This window comes from Callithrix jacchus, chromosome 5 (genome assembly GCF_049354715.1).
Source record: "Callithrix jacchus isolate 240 chromosome 5, calJac240_pri, whole genome shotgun sequence".
NCBI lineage: Eukaryota > Metazoa > Chordata > Mammalia > Primates > Cebidae > Callithrix > Callithrix jacchus.
Window position 1 is genome coordinate 11,749,158 of NC_133506.1, and position 15,373 is coordinate 11,764,530.

General features: G+C 52.7%; 1 protein-coding gene across 1 annotated transcript in view; it reads right to left on the minus strand.

Moving 5' to 3' along the window:
- ADRA1D (adrenoceptor alpha 1D) overlaps nt 1-10,221 on the minus strand; it is a 28,324-nt gene extending 18,103 nt beyond the window's left edge. The window contains exon 1 of the mRNA XM_002747323.6: nt 8,775-10,221. Coding sequence (XP_002747369.1) covers nt 8,775-9,888 — 1,114 coding nt within the window. The 5' untranslated portion in view covers nt 9,889-10,221. The remainder of the gene's footprint in view (nt 1-8,774) is intronic.
- Nucleotides 10,222-15,373: the final 5,152 nt, after the last annotated feature.

Genomic DNA, 15,373 nt, shown 5'->3' on the forward strand with positions numbered 1-15,373 from the left:
CTCTTGGAAAAAAAAAAAAAGAAAAGAAAAAAGAGCCCTCTGAATGTGAGGATTTGACAGCCATAGGTGACAGTGTCAAAGGCAGACCTAGAGAAGTGTGTGCCCTTAGCTCTGGGTGCGGGTGTGAGAATGGGAGGAGCTACCCTGAGTGGGGCTGATGCATGTGGCAGGTGGAAAAAGGCCTTCTAATCAAGGCTAATGTCAGGATATTCTTTTTTTTTTTTTTTTGACAGAGTCCTGCTCTGTCACCCAGGCTGGAGGGCAATGGCATGATCTCGGTCACTGCAACCTCTACCTCCTGGGTTCAAGCAATTCTCCCACCTCGGCCTCCCAAGTAGCTGGACCTATAGGTGTGTATCACCATGCCTGGCTAATTTTTGTATTATTATTTTTTAGTAGAGATGGGGTTTTGCCATGTTGGCCAGGGTGGTCTCAAAATCCTGACCTCAGGCGATCCACTCTCCTTAGCCTCCCAAAGTGCTGGGATTACAGGCTTGAGCCACCAGGACCAGCCTGTCAGGATATTCTTCTTCTTTTTTTTTTTTAGACGGAGTTTCACTCTGTCACTCAGGCTGGAGTGCAATGGCGCAATCTTGGCTCACGGCAACCTCCGCCTCCTGGGTTCAAGCGATGTCTCCTGCCTCAGCCTCCTGAGTAGTTGGGATTACAGGAACCTGCCACCACACCCAGCTCATTTTAATTTTTGCATTTTTAGTAGAGACAGGGTTTTACCACGTTGGCCAGGCTAGTGTTAAACTCCTGACCTCAGGTAATCCACCCGCCTTGGCCTCCCAAAGTGCTAGGATTACAGGTGTGAGCCACTGTGCCGGTTAGGATACTCAATTTTCTTCTTCTTCTTTTTTTTTTTTTTGTTTTAGAGACAGGGTTTTTCCATGTTGGCCAGGCTGGTCTCACACTCCTGACCTCAGGTGATCTGCCCACCTCCGCCTCCCGAAGTGCTGGGATTACAGGTGTGAGCCACTGCACCCGGCCGACCCTCTTAACTTTTTTTTTTTTTTTTTTTTTTTAGATGGAGTTTCGCTCTCGTTACCCCGGCTGGAGTGCAATGGTGCAATCTCGGCTCACCGCAACCTCTGCCTCCTGGGTTCAGGCAATTCTCCTGCCTCAGCCTCCTGAGTAGCTGGGACTACAGGCACGCGCCGCTGTGCCCAGCTAATTTTTGTATTTTTAGTGGTTTCCCCATGTTGACCAGGATGGTCTTGATCTCTTGATCTCGTGATCCACCTGCCTCGGCCTCCCAAAGTGCTGGGATTACAGGCTTGAGCCACCGCCCTCTTAACTTTTAAAAGAATATCCTGGGCCGGACGCAGTGGCTCATGCCTGTAATCCCAGCACTTTGGGAGGCCAAGACAGGTGGATCACGAGGTCAACAGATCGAGACCATCCTGGTCAACATGATGAAACCCCGTCTCTACTAAAATTACAAAAAATTAGCTGGGCACGGTGGCGCGTGCCTGTAATCCCAGCTACTCAGGAGGCTGAGGCAGGAGAATTGCCTGAACCCAGGAGGCAGAGGTTGCGGTGAGCCGAGATCGCGCCATTGCACTCCAGCCTGGTAACAAGAGCGAAACTCTGTCTCAAAAAAAAAAAAAAAAAAAAAAAAAAAGAATATCCTGGCCAGGTGAGGTGGCTCATGCCTGTAATCCCAGCACTTTGAGAGGCTGAGGTGGGAGGATCATCTGAGGTCAGGAGTTCTAGACTAGCCTGGCCAACATGGTAAAGTCCTGCCTCTACTTAAAAGGCAAAAATTAACCAGCCGTGGTGGCGGGGGCCTGTAGTCCCAGCTACTCGGGAGGCTGAGGCAGGAGAATCACCTGAACCCGGGAGGGGGAGATTGCAGTGAGCCAAGATCATGCCACTGAACTCCAACCTGGGAGACAGAGTGAGACTCCATCTCAAAAAATAAAATAAAAAACTAGCTACTAATCTTTTAAAAAAAGAGTTAAGATGGTAAGTAGCAAAGAATAAGCTTACAAATAGGTGAAAGGGAGGAAAGATTTCAGTGCTAAGTGGGGAAAGGCTGAGGACAAAGGGCCCCATGGGATTGAGGGAGAATACTCTTTAAGAAAGTTCTGGACATGTCAATGTGCTGTGTGTGTGGGCAGAGGAGAGGTCGGAGACAAGGAGAGTTGAGCAGTAACTGAAAGAGTAAGGCTCCTTGGAAAGGAAAAAGGATTGAGAGAAAGAGTCAGAGCTCACAGAGAATCTGCAGGACTTTTGGGATGGTGGTTTCCAGGGAGAAAGCAGATCAGAAAATTTGGAATTGCTAGTCAATGGGTGTAAAGTTTCGGTTTGGCAAGATACGTAAGTTCTAGTTCTAGGGATCTGCTGTACAACAGTGTGCTGTGGTTAATGATGTGATATCTACACTTCAAAATGTGTTAAGAAGGTAGATCTCAGCTACATGCTCTTGCCACAATAAAATAAAATGAAAATAATAAATAAGTGGAGGACTGTGCTTTGCCACCCAGACCCTTGGCATGGTAGGATGGGAAGAGAACATGGGTTCTGCCGTTTCCTTCCTCTGCACACATTTACTGAGCACCTATTATGTGCCAGGTGCCACAAAATCACAGATAGGAGGTGTAAAGCCAGCTCTTTCTTTCGGCTTTGGGGCCAGGAGACAATGATGCTATTACTGAGAACCTACCACAAAGCACCCCTCACCTCTCCCCTTCATCCACAGACCCCTGCACAACCTCAGGCAGCCTGTGAAGGTGGGTCCTTTAGCACCTGGCCGACTCTCAGACACATATACCTAATCTACTCTCCACATGGGGCCACCAAAGTATGCCTTCCAGCCTGGACACCAATTACTCAGCACGGCTCACAGCCTCCCTCCCTCCTGCCTCCTCCTGCCTTCTCTCTTGCTATAATGAAGGCATAACATGTAGACAGTCACGTGTGTATCTGAAGCACACAGCCCGATGGCTTTGCATATGCATGCACCAATGTCATCACTGGCCAGGTCAAGGTGTGGAACTGTCCCAGGCCTTCAGAAAGTTTTCTAGCATGCTCTGCCAGTTAATACCACTCACTGCACACACACAGATGGGTTATCGCTATCCTGGATTTTATCACCATTGATTAGTTCCCCTGTTTCTGAACTTCATCTACACAGAATCATAAACTATATACACTTTTAGTTTCAACCTGGCTTATTTTGCCCAGTGCAATGTCCATGAAATTTACCCTTGTGCAATCAGTAGCTTGCTGTTTTTGCTTGTACTGTTGTACAGCGGTACAGTCTATGGATTCATGGTTTATTTCTCCATTCTCCTGCAGATGGCATCTGGCCTCCTCTCTTGACCCCTCTTCTCATAGGCTACACATTTTAGGTGTCCCAAACCACAGAGCAACCCGCCAATACTGCTACTTCTCTGTGTCAATTTGTGTAGGGCCTTCTGCCCTCACACTTCATAAGATATATCTGAATATATCTTCAGATGCAAAGTGACAGTGCCTTGTGACAAAAGTACATGCAGAGTGTTTCAGGAGCACATGGGACATCTAAGTCTGGGGGTGGTCTGGGACGCAGGCACTATCACAGAGCACAGACTGACAAGGTAGGAGAGATGCTCAGGGGTGGCTCATGGATGGCTGGCGGGGACACTGGCTGGATGGTCCTGGGACTTCTAATATCAGAGCTTCTGTCCAGCTTGTATGCCTTGAGGTGCATTTGAGAGAGGCCCTGGGCTCTGAGTGTCTGGGCTGCTTAGAGTGGATGACATTTGGAGGCCCAAGGCCAGTGATGCTCGGTGATCTGCCCAAAAAGAGAGAGCTGGGAGTGAAAGCCTGGGGTCTGAGTGGTCACTAGGAATGACAGGGGTGGTGCTGTTGTGTATGTGTGTCTGTTTGTGTGTGTATGTAGGTCTCGGCAGACTGTCCCCCTCTGGGCATGGCTGGAAAACTTGCCAGGCAGCCCAAAGCCAAACCCAGGGAGGTGCCGCCGCCGTAAAAACACGAAGGCCTCTGGAGGCCCCTGGGAGAGGAAGAAGCTTTTCTGCTGATGGGTGCTTGCTTGGGTTGCGGGGGTTTCCCCAGCCCCTCCTGTCCCCTCACACCCAAGGGGAGGGTGAATAGCATTCTACACCAAACAACTGGCCCAGACCTCTAGGGTCAGGGGATTCTTGCACAAAGCGTCTCGGTGCAGAGGCTTTTATCAGGAACTTTTCCAGCCGGCCCACCTGTCCCAATGACACAGTCCTGCCCTGGCCACATCTGCTCTCTCCGGGTCTTCCCTGAAAGTCCCGCAGGCAGCAGGCTCTCACTGCAGCCCCTCCCACACAAGTCTGGGCTCCTCTGGGCATCTGGCTGAAAGATCTCTATGAGGAGGGCAGATTTAGACAATTCCCTGTGATTTTCCATGGCACCCAGCCCTGCACCAGCTTGCTGCGGTGAGGACAGGGGATTGTACCTGGCATGGGCAGGGCTGCCAAGAGCCTCTCCTCCATAGGCCCCAAGGATTGGTGTCCCTACATTCTCTCTCCAAAGTGGAGCACCTCTGACTGAAAGGGGAGTACTACTAGCTATCCCACTGGTCACAGGCAGGGAACAGGACTGTCCTGGGTCACTATGCACAGAGCAGATGGCTCAGATGGGTGTCACATTGAACGTGGGCAGGAGGGTGCCCTCTCTCTGAATGAGGGGCATTCTACTTGCATCTCCACACCTCCAGCACCAGCAGCTTCCTGGGGGTCCCAGAGGAGCTGGTGCTGCCCTCCCTGGCCTTGCTGCCTGAAATTGCAGCATTGGGGCATTTAAGGTCTAAGCTGCTCATTGACCCTCTGCCTGCCTCAGGCACATGCACTGCAGTTGCTCCTTGCAGGGAAAGTGGGGCAACTGGAGGTGTGGGGGATGATCCCCAGCCACTCTTTGGGACTCTCTGGATTTCAGGTACCCTCATCTGTGTCCCAGTCTCTTCCAGGCAGTGACTTGGGTCCTTAGAAGCCCCCACAGTTCAGGGCAGCTGGCCTGTGGTGCTGCCTCTCCGGCCTGACCACAGCATTCCAGGTTTACAGGTGATAGCCCATGGCTTACCATGCCAATGTTCCTCTGGGACTCTGGGTCCTTCCCTGAGGTTCTTGATGCCCTCTAGGCTGCTGCTGCTTCTACCTGGCTTTGTGTGCAGACGTGTGACTGAGGGCACCCCAGGTCTCCCCTGGCCCTACTGGGTGCCTTCAGTTCCAGGGCCTATGTGGGCCCATTTCTTGCTGGCATACATACTCTTTCTCAATCCCTCTATCTCTGGTGCTTATCACAGCTGGTGTGGTGACCAGGACCTGGGAGGAGGCAGGTGCCACCTGAACAGCCATCCTGCTCCTCCTGGCTGCCTTTTTTTCTGCTTCCTTTGGGTCTTTCAATGTCAGTGCTTCCCAAAGTTCTGTTCTGAGGTCCTCTCTTCTCTTCTCCCCATTCTCTTTCTGGGAGACTGCACCCCATGCTCCTGCAACCATCCCCATCCTTGATCCCTGAATCCAACTTCCCAATGTCCTCTATCCCCTACCACATACCTAGCACCTCCATACCAACATATGCCAGCACCTGGGGATACACATTCCCCCCAAAAGTGCTGCTCAGTGTTCCCTGTTCCTTCAAAGGCATCTCCCTCCTCCCAGCCCTGGGCCCTGTGCTGGGAGTGTCAGGACTTCCTGGCCCCCTGTCCCTCCTGCACAGCTTTCAGACCCCTCCTGCTCCCAAATGGGCTTTGCCCTCCCTGTCTGCTGCTTCTGCCCTCCAAGCTGTACTGGGGCGGATCAGAATATTTTGTTTCCCTGTTTCCTTGTTTGGCCTCTGTCCTGTTTGCTCATCTTTGCCAGATTCAACTCAATTCAACTCCAGAGCTCTGCCCTGGGACACTCAGAGAGGCACTCAAGAAGCCTGGTGCATCACAGACCATTAGGAAGGAGGGTGCAAGGCCTCCTTCACCCCCCAGTTCCCTACACCACATGTGAGGCGCAGCAGAAATGTAAAGACTGAGAAGGAGCTGTGCGTGCCAGAAAGGAGCAAGGGTCATGGAAATTAAGGGATGACTTCCTGGAAGAGGGAGTCATGTGGTGTGGACCTCAAAGAAAGCAGTAGCCTTTTGCAATGTTGCTTGGAGCAACGAAGAGTTAGAAAAACCTAACATTCAGCAGGAGGCTGGATCAACGCATTGTGGAATACTCTCAAATGTACGGCTGTGAAAGTGGCCCAGCATGGATAAACCTCAGCTATATAATGTTGGGTGAAATGGCAAATTAAAAAATGGTGATATGCGTGGCATGGTGCCATTCGTGTGAATCTTAAAGACACAAAACAATATATTGTTATGGATATAGATGTTTGTAGTTAGAGTATAAACATCTGTATGAGAGTGATAAACCCCAGATTTATCTCTGGTGGGGGAGGGAGGGAGAGAAAGAGGAAGGGACAGGAGGAGGGGATCTAGTATGGCTTGTTCTATTTCTTTGAAAAGGGAGAGGAAGGGATCTAAAGCAAATATGGCAAAATGTTAATGTCTATTCCATGTAGGTGATTACAGGTATGTGGGTGCTTGTTTTATTGTTTTCTCTTTATTTGTGCATTAAACTAAAATTTTAAAGGCAGTTACAAGGAAAAAAAAAGAGGGAGCTGGCATTCTACACAGGTTGGGCGTTCGCTACAGGAGCCCAGTGTGAACCAAGGGACAGGGATTGAATGAGGGCACCCAGGAGCCCAGCAGAGCTGGGCAAGGCTGGAGCAGGAGCTGGGGGGAGGGGCCTGGGGGATGGGCTTGCGTGTCTAAAGGGGCGGGCACCAACCTTATCCTCCCTGCTTACTTGCCTCCTCCTCCTAGTGTGTTGTTTAGGGTCTGTTGCTTGCCCCAGTTCTACAACGACCTTTGGCTGGATGATTTTCAAGGGTTACGTATTCATTCCTTACCCTGTATTGAGTATCTGCTACAAAAGCTACAGCTCCACGATGGCCCTCTAGATGGGCATTATTACCATCACCCCATCTCTGTTTTACAGATAAAAAAGCAAGCACAGAGGGGTTAAGGGATTTTCCCACGGTGGCGCAGAGCCTGTGGTCCTCACTGCGGTGGTCTCTATTGCTCCCCACATACCAGGACACCATGCTGAGTGCTGTGGACTCAGTGATGACACAGGTGACACAGCCCTGCCCTCACACACTGTCTGGGCGAGTCCTGGACACAAACCAAGCAGCACACAGATGTAATTACAACTGGTGATCTAGTGAAGGAAGAGAACCTTGTGCTTCAAGGGAGAAAACAAGGACATGACTGAGGGTCACCGGTCCAAGAAGGTCCCTCTGAAGAGGGAACATTTAGGCCAAGACCTAAAGGGTAGAGTTGGCCAGGGGGGATTGGGAAGGGCAGTAAAGACAGAGAAAACAGCAAGAGCAAAGGCCTGAGGACAGGCCTGGGATTTGGCAAGAAACCCGGAGAGGGTCAGAGGGATGGAGCATGAGCAGAGAAAAGTGGGAAGGTTGTGAAGGCAGAGGCGGAGGTGGCTCTCATTTGGGCTTTCCATTGTAGGAAGGGGGACCACATGTCTGTATGGCCCCAGTTCCAGCCTGTGGTCCCAATGTAAATATTCATAATGTCCTATTTTGGTATGGACAGTAATAAATTTGAAGGTCACCTTCTCATAGGTGATGATAGAGAGTTTGGATTTTGTTCTCAGGACAGTGGGAAAGCATTGAGGGCTTTTAATAGGAGAGTGACACACCTAATTTATAATGTATAAAGGTCACTGTGGCTGCATTGTGGAGAGGGCTTTCAGGGGCACAGGAAGGAGGCCACTGTCTCTCTCCTGACTCAGCTTGGCAGTGTGGAAGGGTCCAGGCCTGGGAAAGCCAGAGAAGGCCCGGCGTGGGCCGGTGGAGGTTGCAGCCATGGGTGGATCTGACTCCAGGCAAATTAGTCCCCAGAGATGCTGTTCCCTGCCTACTGCTTGCACTGGTCCAGCCCCCAGTCCCAGGCCCAAGGCTTCCAAGAGAGGGCTCAAGAGATAGAAGGAAGCCTCTAAAAACTGCTGCCCAAATCCCAGGACTGCAGGGCAGCTTGTGAAAGAAGCAGGAAAGCTCCCCAGAAGAGCTCAAGGACTCGGTAAGCTCAAGAAATAACGATTAACGATGTGAACTTATTGTTTGACAATTTATCCCTATCCCTTTGCTTCTCAAAAGAGAAGCAAAATCTCCTCCTTTCCAAGAGGAGATTTCAGAAACGAGGGCCCAGAACACTCAGAAACACCAGCTGGGGAGAGCCTCAAAATGGGGCCAACTTCCAAAACCAATGAGCTCTGGGGAAAAGCTGTTGGCTTCTGGCATCTGCTGATGTACCTGCTGACTGGTCAGAGCTTGCGGCCCATGAATGAACGCATGTAGGCCCATCCACTCTATGCACCCACCTCCTGGAGGGGGATCTGTAGGGGGACACATACACTGCCGACCACATATGGGCAGCTGCCCGCCCAGATTTTCACAGACGTTTTATTTTTAGAGGGGCTAGTAGCATAAGTCCAGGAGTCGGAAGAGAAGAAGGGAAGGACAGAAAAGTTGGAAGCCTGTGAAACAAACCTGGCGAGCACGAAGAGCCTCTCCTTGGCCCTCCACAAAGTGGTACATGCACACCTGCCTCTTAGGAGACCCAGGACTTGCTAAGTCAACCTTCCATGTTCAGGTGGGGGTCGCCCAAGTCTGGGTGCCAGGAGGGCACCGCCACAGGCCCAGAGAGAACAGGAGGGGCTGGTGGGAGAGGGGTCACTCACCGAGCGGCAGGACAAAGAAGAAAGGGAACCAGCAGAGCACGAAGACGCCCACGACGATGGCCAGCGTTTTGGCCGCTTTCTTCTCACGGGAGAACTTGAGCAGGCGCACCGAGAGCGAGCTGCGGAAGGTGTGGCCCTTGGCGCTGCGCGTGCCGTGCGCCCCGTCCGCGCCCGTGGCCGCTCCGCGACAGTGGATGCGCAGCACCACCTCGGAGGCTTTGCCCCGCTCTCGCTTGACGCCCGCCTCGAGGCTGCGCGTGGTGCTGCGCGCGACCACGTACACGCGGCAGTACATCACCACGATGACCGCCATGGGCAGGTAGAAGGAGCACACGGAGGAGAAGACAGCGTAGCCAGCCTCCTCCGTGATGCCGCAGAAGCGCTCGTCAGGGGGCACAGGCTCCTTCCAGCCCAGCAGCGGCCCTACAGACACCACCAGGGCTACGACCCAGAGCAGCGCCAGGATGGCGGCCGCCTTGCGCTCGGTCATGATGGCTGGGTACTTCAGTGAGTGGCGCACGCCCACGTACCGGTCCACGGAGATGGTGCACAGGCTGAGGATGGAGGCCGTACAGCACAGCACGTCCACGGCTGCCCACACGTCGCAGAAGGCCCGGCCAAAGGCCCAGAAGCCCAGAACCTCCATGGTGGCCGAGAAGGGCAGCACCGTGGCGCTAAGCAGCAGGTCGGCCACTGCCAGGTTCACGATGAAATAGTTGGTGACAGTCTGCAGGTGGCGGTTGCAGGCCACTGAGAGGATCACAAGCAGGTTACCCGCCACGGCCATAAGGATGAAGGCTGCTAGGAAGACACCCACACCCACGCCCTGCGCGCTCACCACCAGCCCCCCGACGGCCGCCGTGCCATTCACGTCGCCGCCCGCACCCGCGCTCCCCGGCTCCCCTGCGGAGCTCCGGTTGTCCTCGCCACTGCCTGCACCCACCACGCCGCCGCCGCCGCCGCCCGCGGCCCCCGGCACGCCGCCCACCGCCGGGCCCTCTGAGGGAGCCGCGCCGCCCGCACTGCCCCCGCCGCCGCCAGCGCTGGAGCCCCCTGCGCTGCTGTCTGGGCGGGGTCCCTCGAAACTGACGCTCAGGAGATCGCGGAAAGTCATCTCAACGCGCGGCCGTCGGGGGCCGGGCCAGGACGCAGTACGAACGACCGGCAGGGAGGGGAGCGCCTGGCATAGCCGTTGGGCTCCAGATGCAGCTCCGCGCGCGGGTCCCGTCCGGGTCCTGCCCAAGTTCCTGTAACGCGTAGCGCGGCTGTCCGAGAGCTGAGATGCCTGGCCCGGGCGGCGGCCGGGGCTCCCCGAGACCAGCGGTGGAGTCGCACCGAACAGCGGCCGGCGACGCGCGCGGCGCTCTGAGCGTGCCCGGCGAGAGGGCAAAGCGGCGGCTCCGGGACCGGGCGGTGCAGGCAGCGGCCGCTGCGGCGCTCCCAACTCGGCGCGGGGGGCGGGACCGAGGAGGGGCACGGCCAGGAAGGAGGAGGGGGCGACCCGGGCCAAGAGAGGGGCGCCACACTCCAGGAGAGAAGGGACACTTCGCGCAGGGCAAGCGAGTGTGCTGGGGTTCAGGGGGGCTGCGGCGCTGGCACGCGCTCGGGTCCTGCAGAAGCCACCCACGCTACTCCGCAGGTGCCCAAGCCCGCCCTCTCCCCTCGCGGTGCCCTTCGCGTTCTCTTTCGCTTCTCTCCCGGACCCTCTCCTTCTTGGCCCTCAACAGCGTTCCTCTTCCTCCCGCCCTCTCCCCCGAGTCTCTCGGTCACTCGCTGGTGCCCTTGGTCGCGCGGTGCGTAGAAGGTGCGAGTCCTGGGTCTTCGGGATCCCGACTTCCGCCGCCAGAGAGCAGCAAGCGCCTGGGATCTGCGGACTGCGGACCGGACGGCGCAATGCCGCTGCGTGTCGCCTCCTGGGACTGCCCGCATGGATCTGCCGCACCTTCTTTTTCTCAGGCCACTGGCCAGGGCAGGATTTCAAACGCCTCTGCCCAGTGCGTTAGCGTGAAGAAAGCCCAGGAAGGGTCGGAAGCCCGTGCTGGGCTCAGTCTGTGTACGATGGGCGCAGGAGCGGGAGGCTGTGACTTCAGACCTCGGACCCTGCCCAAGACGCGCTGGTCTACATACACCAACTTGCCCACAGTTAATTTTCTCTGTATCAGATGCGGAAATAAATCTTTCTGTAGCTACCCTAAATAAGGGGACTTGTTCTTGTTCTGGCCTTGTTAAGAGGGAGGGTTTAAGTGGCAGAGGGTGGGAAAGGGCACTTGGCAGGATGGTTAAGTGGGGCGGGTGTGAGACAGTCTGGCTCCGAATCTGAATCCAGGCTCCGCCCCATATTAACTGTGGGACCTCTTTGTGCCTCAGTTCCTCATCTGTAAAATGAGAATAAGAAGTGATGTCTACCTCCTGGCCTGAGGGGTAACTGAATAAATATGGGTGAGGGCCTCAGAGCAGTGCCTGGGTATGTCAAGGGAGTAGGGCTTGTTCGGGGCAGGCTTTTAATAGGGAGGATGGAAGGCAGAGGAGGTATGTGGCTGGTATGGACCCCAGATGCAGGTGTGGGAGAGGGTATGAGAAGCCTCTTGAGCCGTAGCAGAACTGGGTAGGGAGAGGCACACAGAAATCATTCAGGTAGCCAACATAAAAATACCGGCAGTGGCACGTGTCAGGCACCAAGCTGGATACCCTAACCGCAAGGTGGATAATGCTATCTCATAGTTGCAGAATGAGGAGGGCTTGAGCCCTACCAGGGAGATGAGGGCCTGCTTGGAGAAGTGTTTAGGAGAGGCCAGAGCGCCCATAGCCTCGGTGTCCACACTCTGGGGATGACACAGGTGCAGGACGTCTGAGTCCTAGATGAGAAGCTGCTTTGGAGAAAAAGTAAAACACCAGAGAAATGTTAAGAGATGGGTGGCCTCCCTCCTCCCCAGCACCCAGTCCAGGAAGCTAAGGCTTTTATAATCACAGCTTGGAAGCAGCTCTTCCAAGGCCTTCCCCATTACATCTTCTTTTATTTTGATTTTTGGAAACTTATCATAGTGAGTTGAAATGAAAGCAAGGTGGCTTCTCAGGATTAGCTAGCAGCTGACCAAAAGCAAAATCTTGGGTTTGGACTTCTTCTCTGAGAGGGGAGGGACAGTGGAAACCTAAAGGTTTCCCCTTCTCTTTAGGGGGTGTTACATGGCAGGTCAGTGTCTGTGGCTGGCTGCCATCACATAGTGTGGGATAGGTGCAATCCTGTGGAATCCATTCGATTCTGGGATTGACCAGTTTTCAAAGAAGACTGGGAAGAAGGCCGGGCGCGGTGGCTCAAGCCTGTAATCCCAGCACTTTGGGAGGCCGAGGCGGGTGGATCACGAGGTCAAAAGATCGAGACCATCCAGGTCAACATGATGAAATTCCGTCTCTACTAAAAATACAAAAAATTAGCTGGGCATAGTGGCGCGTGCCTGTAATCCCAGCTACTCAGGAGACTGAGGCAGGAGAATTGCCTGAACCCAGGAGGCGGGGCGTGTGCCTGTAATCCCAGCTACTCAGGAGGCTGAGGCAGGAGAATTGCCTGAACCCAGGAGGCGGAGGTTGCGGTGAGCCGAGATCGCGCCATTGCACTCCAGCCTGGGTAACAAGAGCGAAACTCCGTCTCAAAAAAAAAAAAAAGACTGGGAAGAAGAGACAGTTAAACCTAAGGCTGGGGCTGGGATCTAGGGGGCTACTGGACTGGTGTCACATAGACACCTGTGCCTGATTCTGGTGTGGAAGGCTGGCTGGAGGTGTCCTTGCCAGCAGGGTAGGAAGAGTTGTGGAATAGAATGCCTGGAGGAAGATGGGGAAGTCTTTCCCCATTTCAGGTCTTGGTGGTCCTCAGAAGGTCTGCAAGATGATTCCAGAGGTTCTGGAGCTCTCGGGAAATGAATATGGAAGGACAGTGGTTATGAGATTGTCGTAGGTTCCTGTACCTGTTTATCAGATGCTGAAATCTGGGAAGGGGTCAAGAGCACATGCTGCTGGCAGGGGCAACAAGAGAAAGAGCCGTCTCTCTCTGAAGGGAGGTCTTAGAAGTGGAGGGCTGGGATAAAGCTCAATATCACCCCAGACACACCATTCACAGCCAGATCTTCGCTTGGATGCCTCATGAGCATCTCAGATTAAACATGTTCCTAAGTTACTCACCATCTCTGACACTAAAATCAACTTACTATATTCACTTATGAAAATGGAACCACCATCCATGCAATTGCTGCAGTTAGAAATCTAAACTCCTTCTGTTTTACTCTCCACCCCAAATCTAGCCAGTCCTAGAGTGGCGTTGATTGTGTTTGTCTACTTGACTTTGTGAATACATCCCCTTCTCTCCAAGGTCCCTGCTGAAGGTCAGGCCCTGGTCACGCCTCACTTCGATTTTCATTCATACTCTAATAATGCCTCCCAGTCTGTTGCCATATGGACCTTCCTAAATATGAGCACTTTACTCTTTTAAAAGTATTTATTTGACAACTCACCGGTGCCTTAAGTTCATAGCACACTTAGTCTTGTGTGACTGGACTCTTTCCTGTTTCTTACCTTTTTTTTTGGTTGGGGAATGCTCAAAGTAAGTTGTTTGGAAGGCTACTTGCAGGAAGCATGATGAGGTTGTTTCTTTAAAAAGAATGCTGCTATGAATCTGAGGCACATGGGACTCTGGGATTTACTTGGATTATAAATGAATGAATGTGAGTCAAAGCCTTTCATTCCTGAAATGATTCTTACATGAGATTTATGTTCTAGCATCTCATACATGAGTAGAACTTTGTTCAGAGGGACATCCTCTTCAAAAATGGCTAGAACCTTTCCTATTGGAGCTCAAGGTCCAGGAACCAAGACTCTTAGGCTCATCTCTGCAGCATTTATTTATGTATTTATTTATTGATTGATTGTAGAGACAGGATTTCACTCTGTTGCCCAGGCTAGTCTCAAACTCCTGGGCTCAAGCAATTCTCCCATCTTGACCTCCCAAAGTGCTGGGATTATAGGCCTGAGCCACCATGGCACCTGGCCTCCAAAGCATTTTGATCTGGAGTCTGTCCCCTCCAATCATCCTAGGGCTTCCAGGAGGAAGTGGATTTCAGGGAGAGCTTAAGTGTTCTTTGGGTCAAGAATTATCTTCCATTCTTCATCATTCCTTACTTTGGTTTGGCCTGCGAAAGTGGAGCCATCTTTCTCTAAAGAAATGTTGGAGGGCTTTCTGAACCGCCGTGTGTACGGCCTGTCAATGTTCTCGGCTGAAGGATACTGCTGGGTTATTCCTTTGGGTAACATATTTGCCACAGGTGGTAGAGGAAGAGTGGTTGGGGCTGCTGGTAGCATCAATTGTGATATGATAGGAACCCCCTCCCTTATCCCATCAGTTATCCTCTCAGCTGTCCCCGCTGGAGTCAAGTCCCTAGCAGGCAGTATGTTTTCTAAATGCAGAATCTTTCCTGGGGCAGCAGGGAAGTCATCAGTGGTTTTGGTAGGAACTCTTATGTAAAAGCCAAATGTTGATATTCTGGCTCTGTGCTTCCTCCCTATATGGTCTTTGCCAAATTTTTGGACCTATACAGTTGTCTCCTTTATAAAATGGGGCAAATGGGATTGAACTAGAACAGAGATTAAAGCAAAGGAATTCTTTAAGTGAAGCCTTCATAGAAGCCCAAAATAGGCTGGAGTGTGGTAGCCAAGGAGTAAGGAGGTAAGGCAGGAGGACGTCTTGAGCCCAGGAGTTTGAGACCAGTTGGGCAATAGTGAGACCTTGTCCCTACCAGGAAAAACAGAAAGCTGACTGTGGTGGTGCTGGGTTGAAGTCCTAGCTTCTTTGGAGGCTGACATGGGAGGATCGCTTGTGCTCGGGAGATTGAGGCTGCAGTGAGCTGTTATGGCGGCGGCACTGTACTCAGCCTGGATGACAGAGTGAGATCCTGTCTCAAAAAAAAAAAAAAAAAAAAAAAAAGAAACCCAAGAAACCCGATATAAACAAGGAGATATTTGTGGAGAAACTTTGGTTGGATCAGAGGCAAAGCCCTGACCCTCAAGGCTCCCTCTCATGCTGCCTCCTGTTCCCGAGGCATTCTCTCGGCATGTGGGTCCAGGAGCCTTGTGGGCAAGCTGCTAGACCAGTGAGCCCTGGAGACCCTGTTGGTCTGTGGGTTCTTTGTGATTTGGCGGTATGGCGCCCAGTTTAGATGGAAGACGAAGCACCTGCATTATCTCTTCTCCCTTATGAGACTTCTTTAGAGTGACAGCAAAGAAAAAGTTTTCTTACAACTGAGAAGTTAACTCCTATATGGACAAACTCTGGACTCTAGCCCCTAAAGAGGAGACTTGAAGGAACCCTGCAAGAGGCCATGAAGGCATTAAGGAGTTCAGGACCGCCTCCTTGCTTGTGAAGATGCCATAGATTGGTTGGCACTGTCAGAGTCAGGATGCCAAATGGGAGACAGTGGTGGTGGAGAAGAAATTCATGACAGATGTATACTGTTTGTGAGAACCAGCTGGTCAACCCCCAGTTTCCTCCCACCCCATCAAGCCTGGGCAGCCTTTATTCACTCATTCAACTCAAGTTAACTAAGCACCAGCTATAT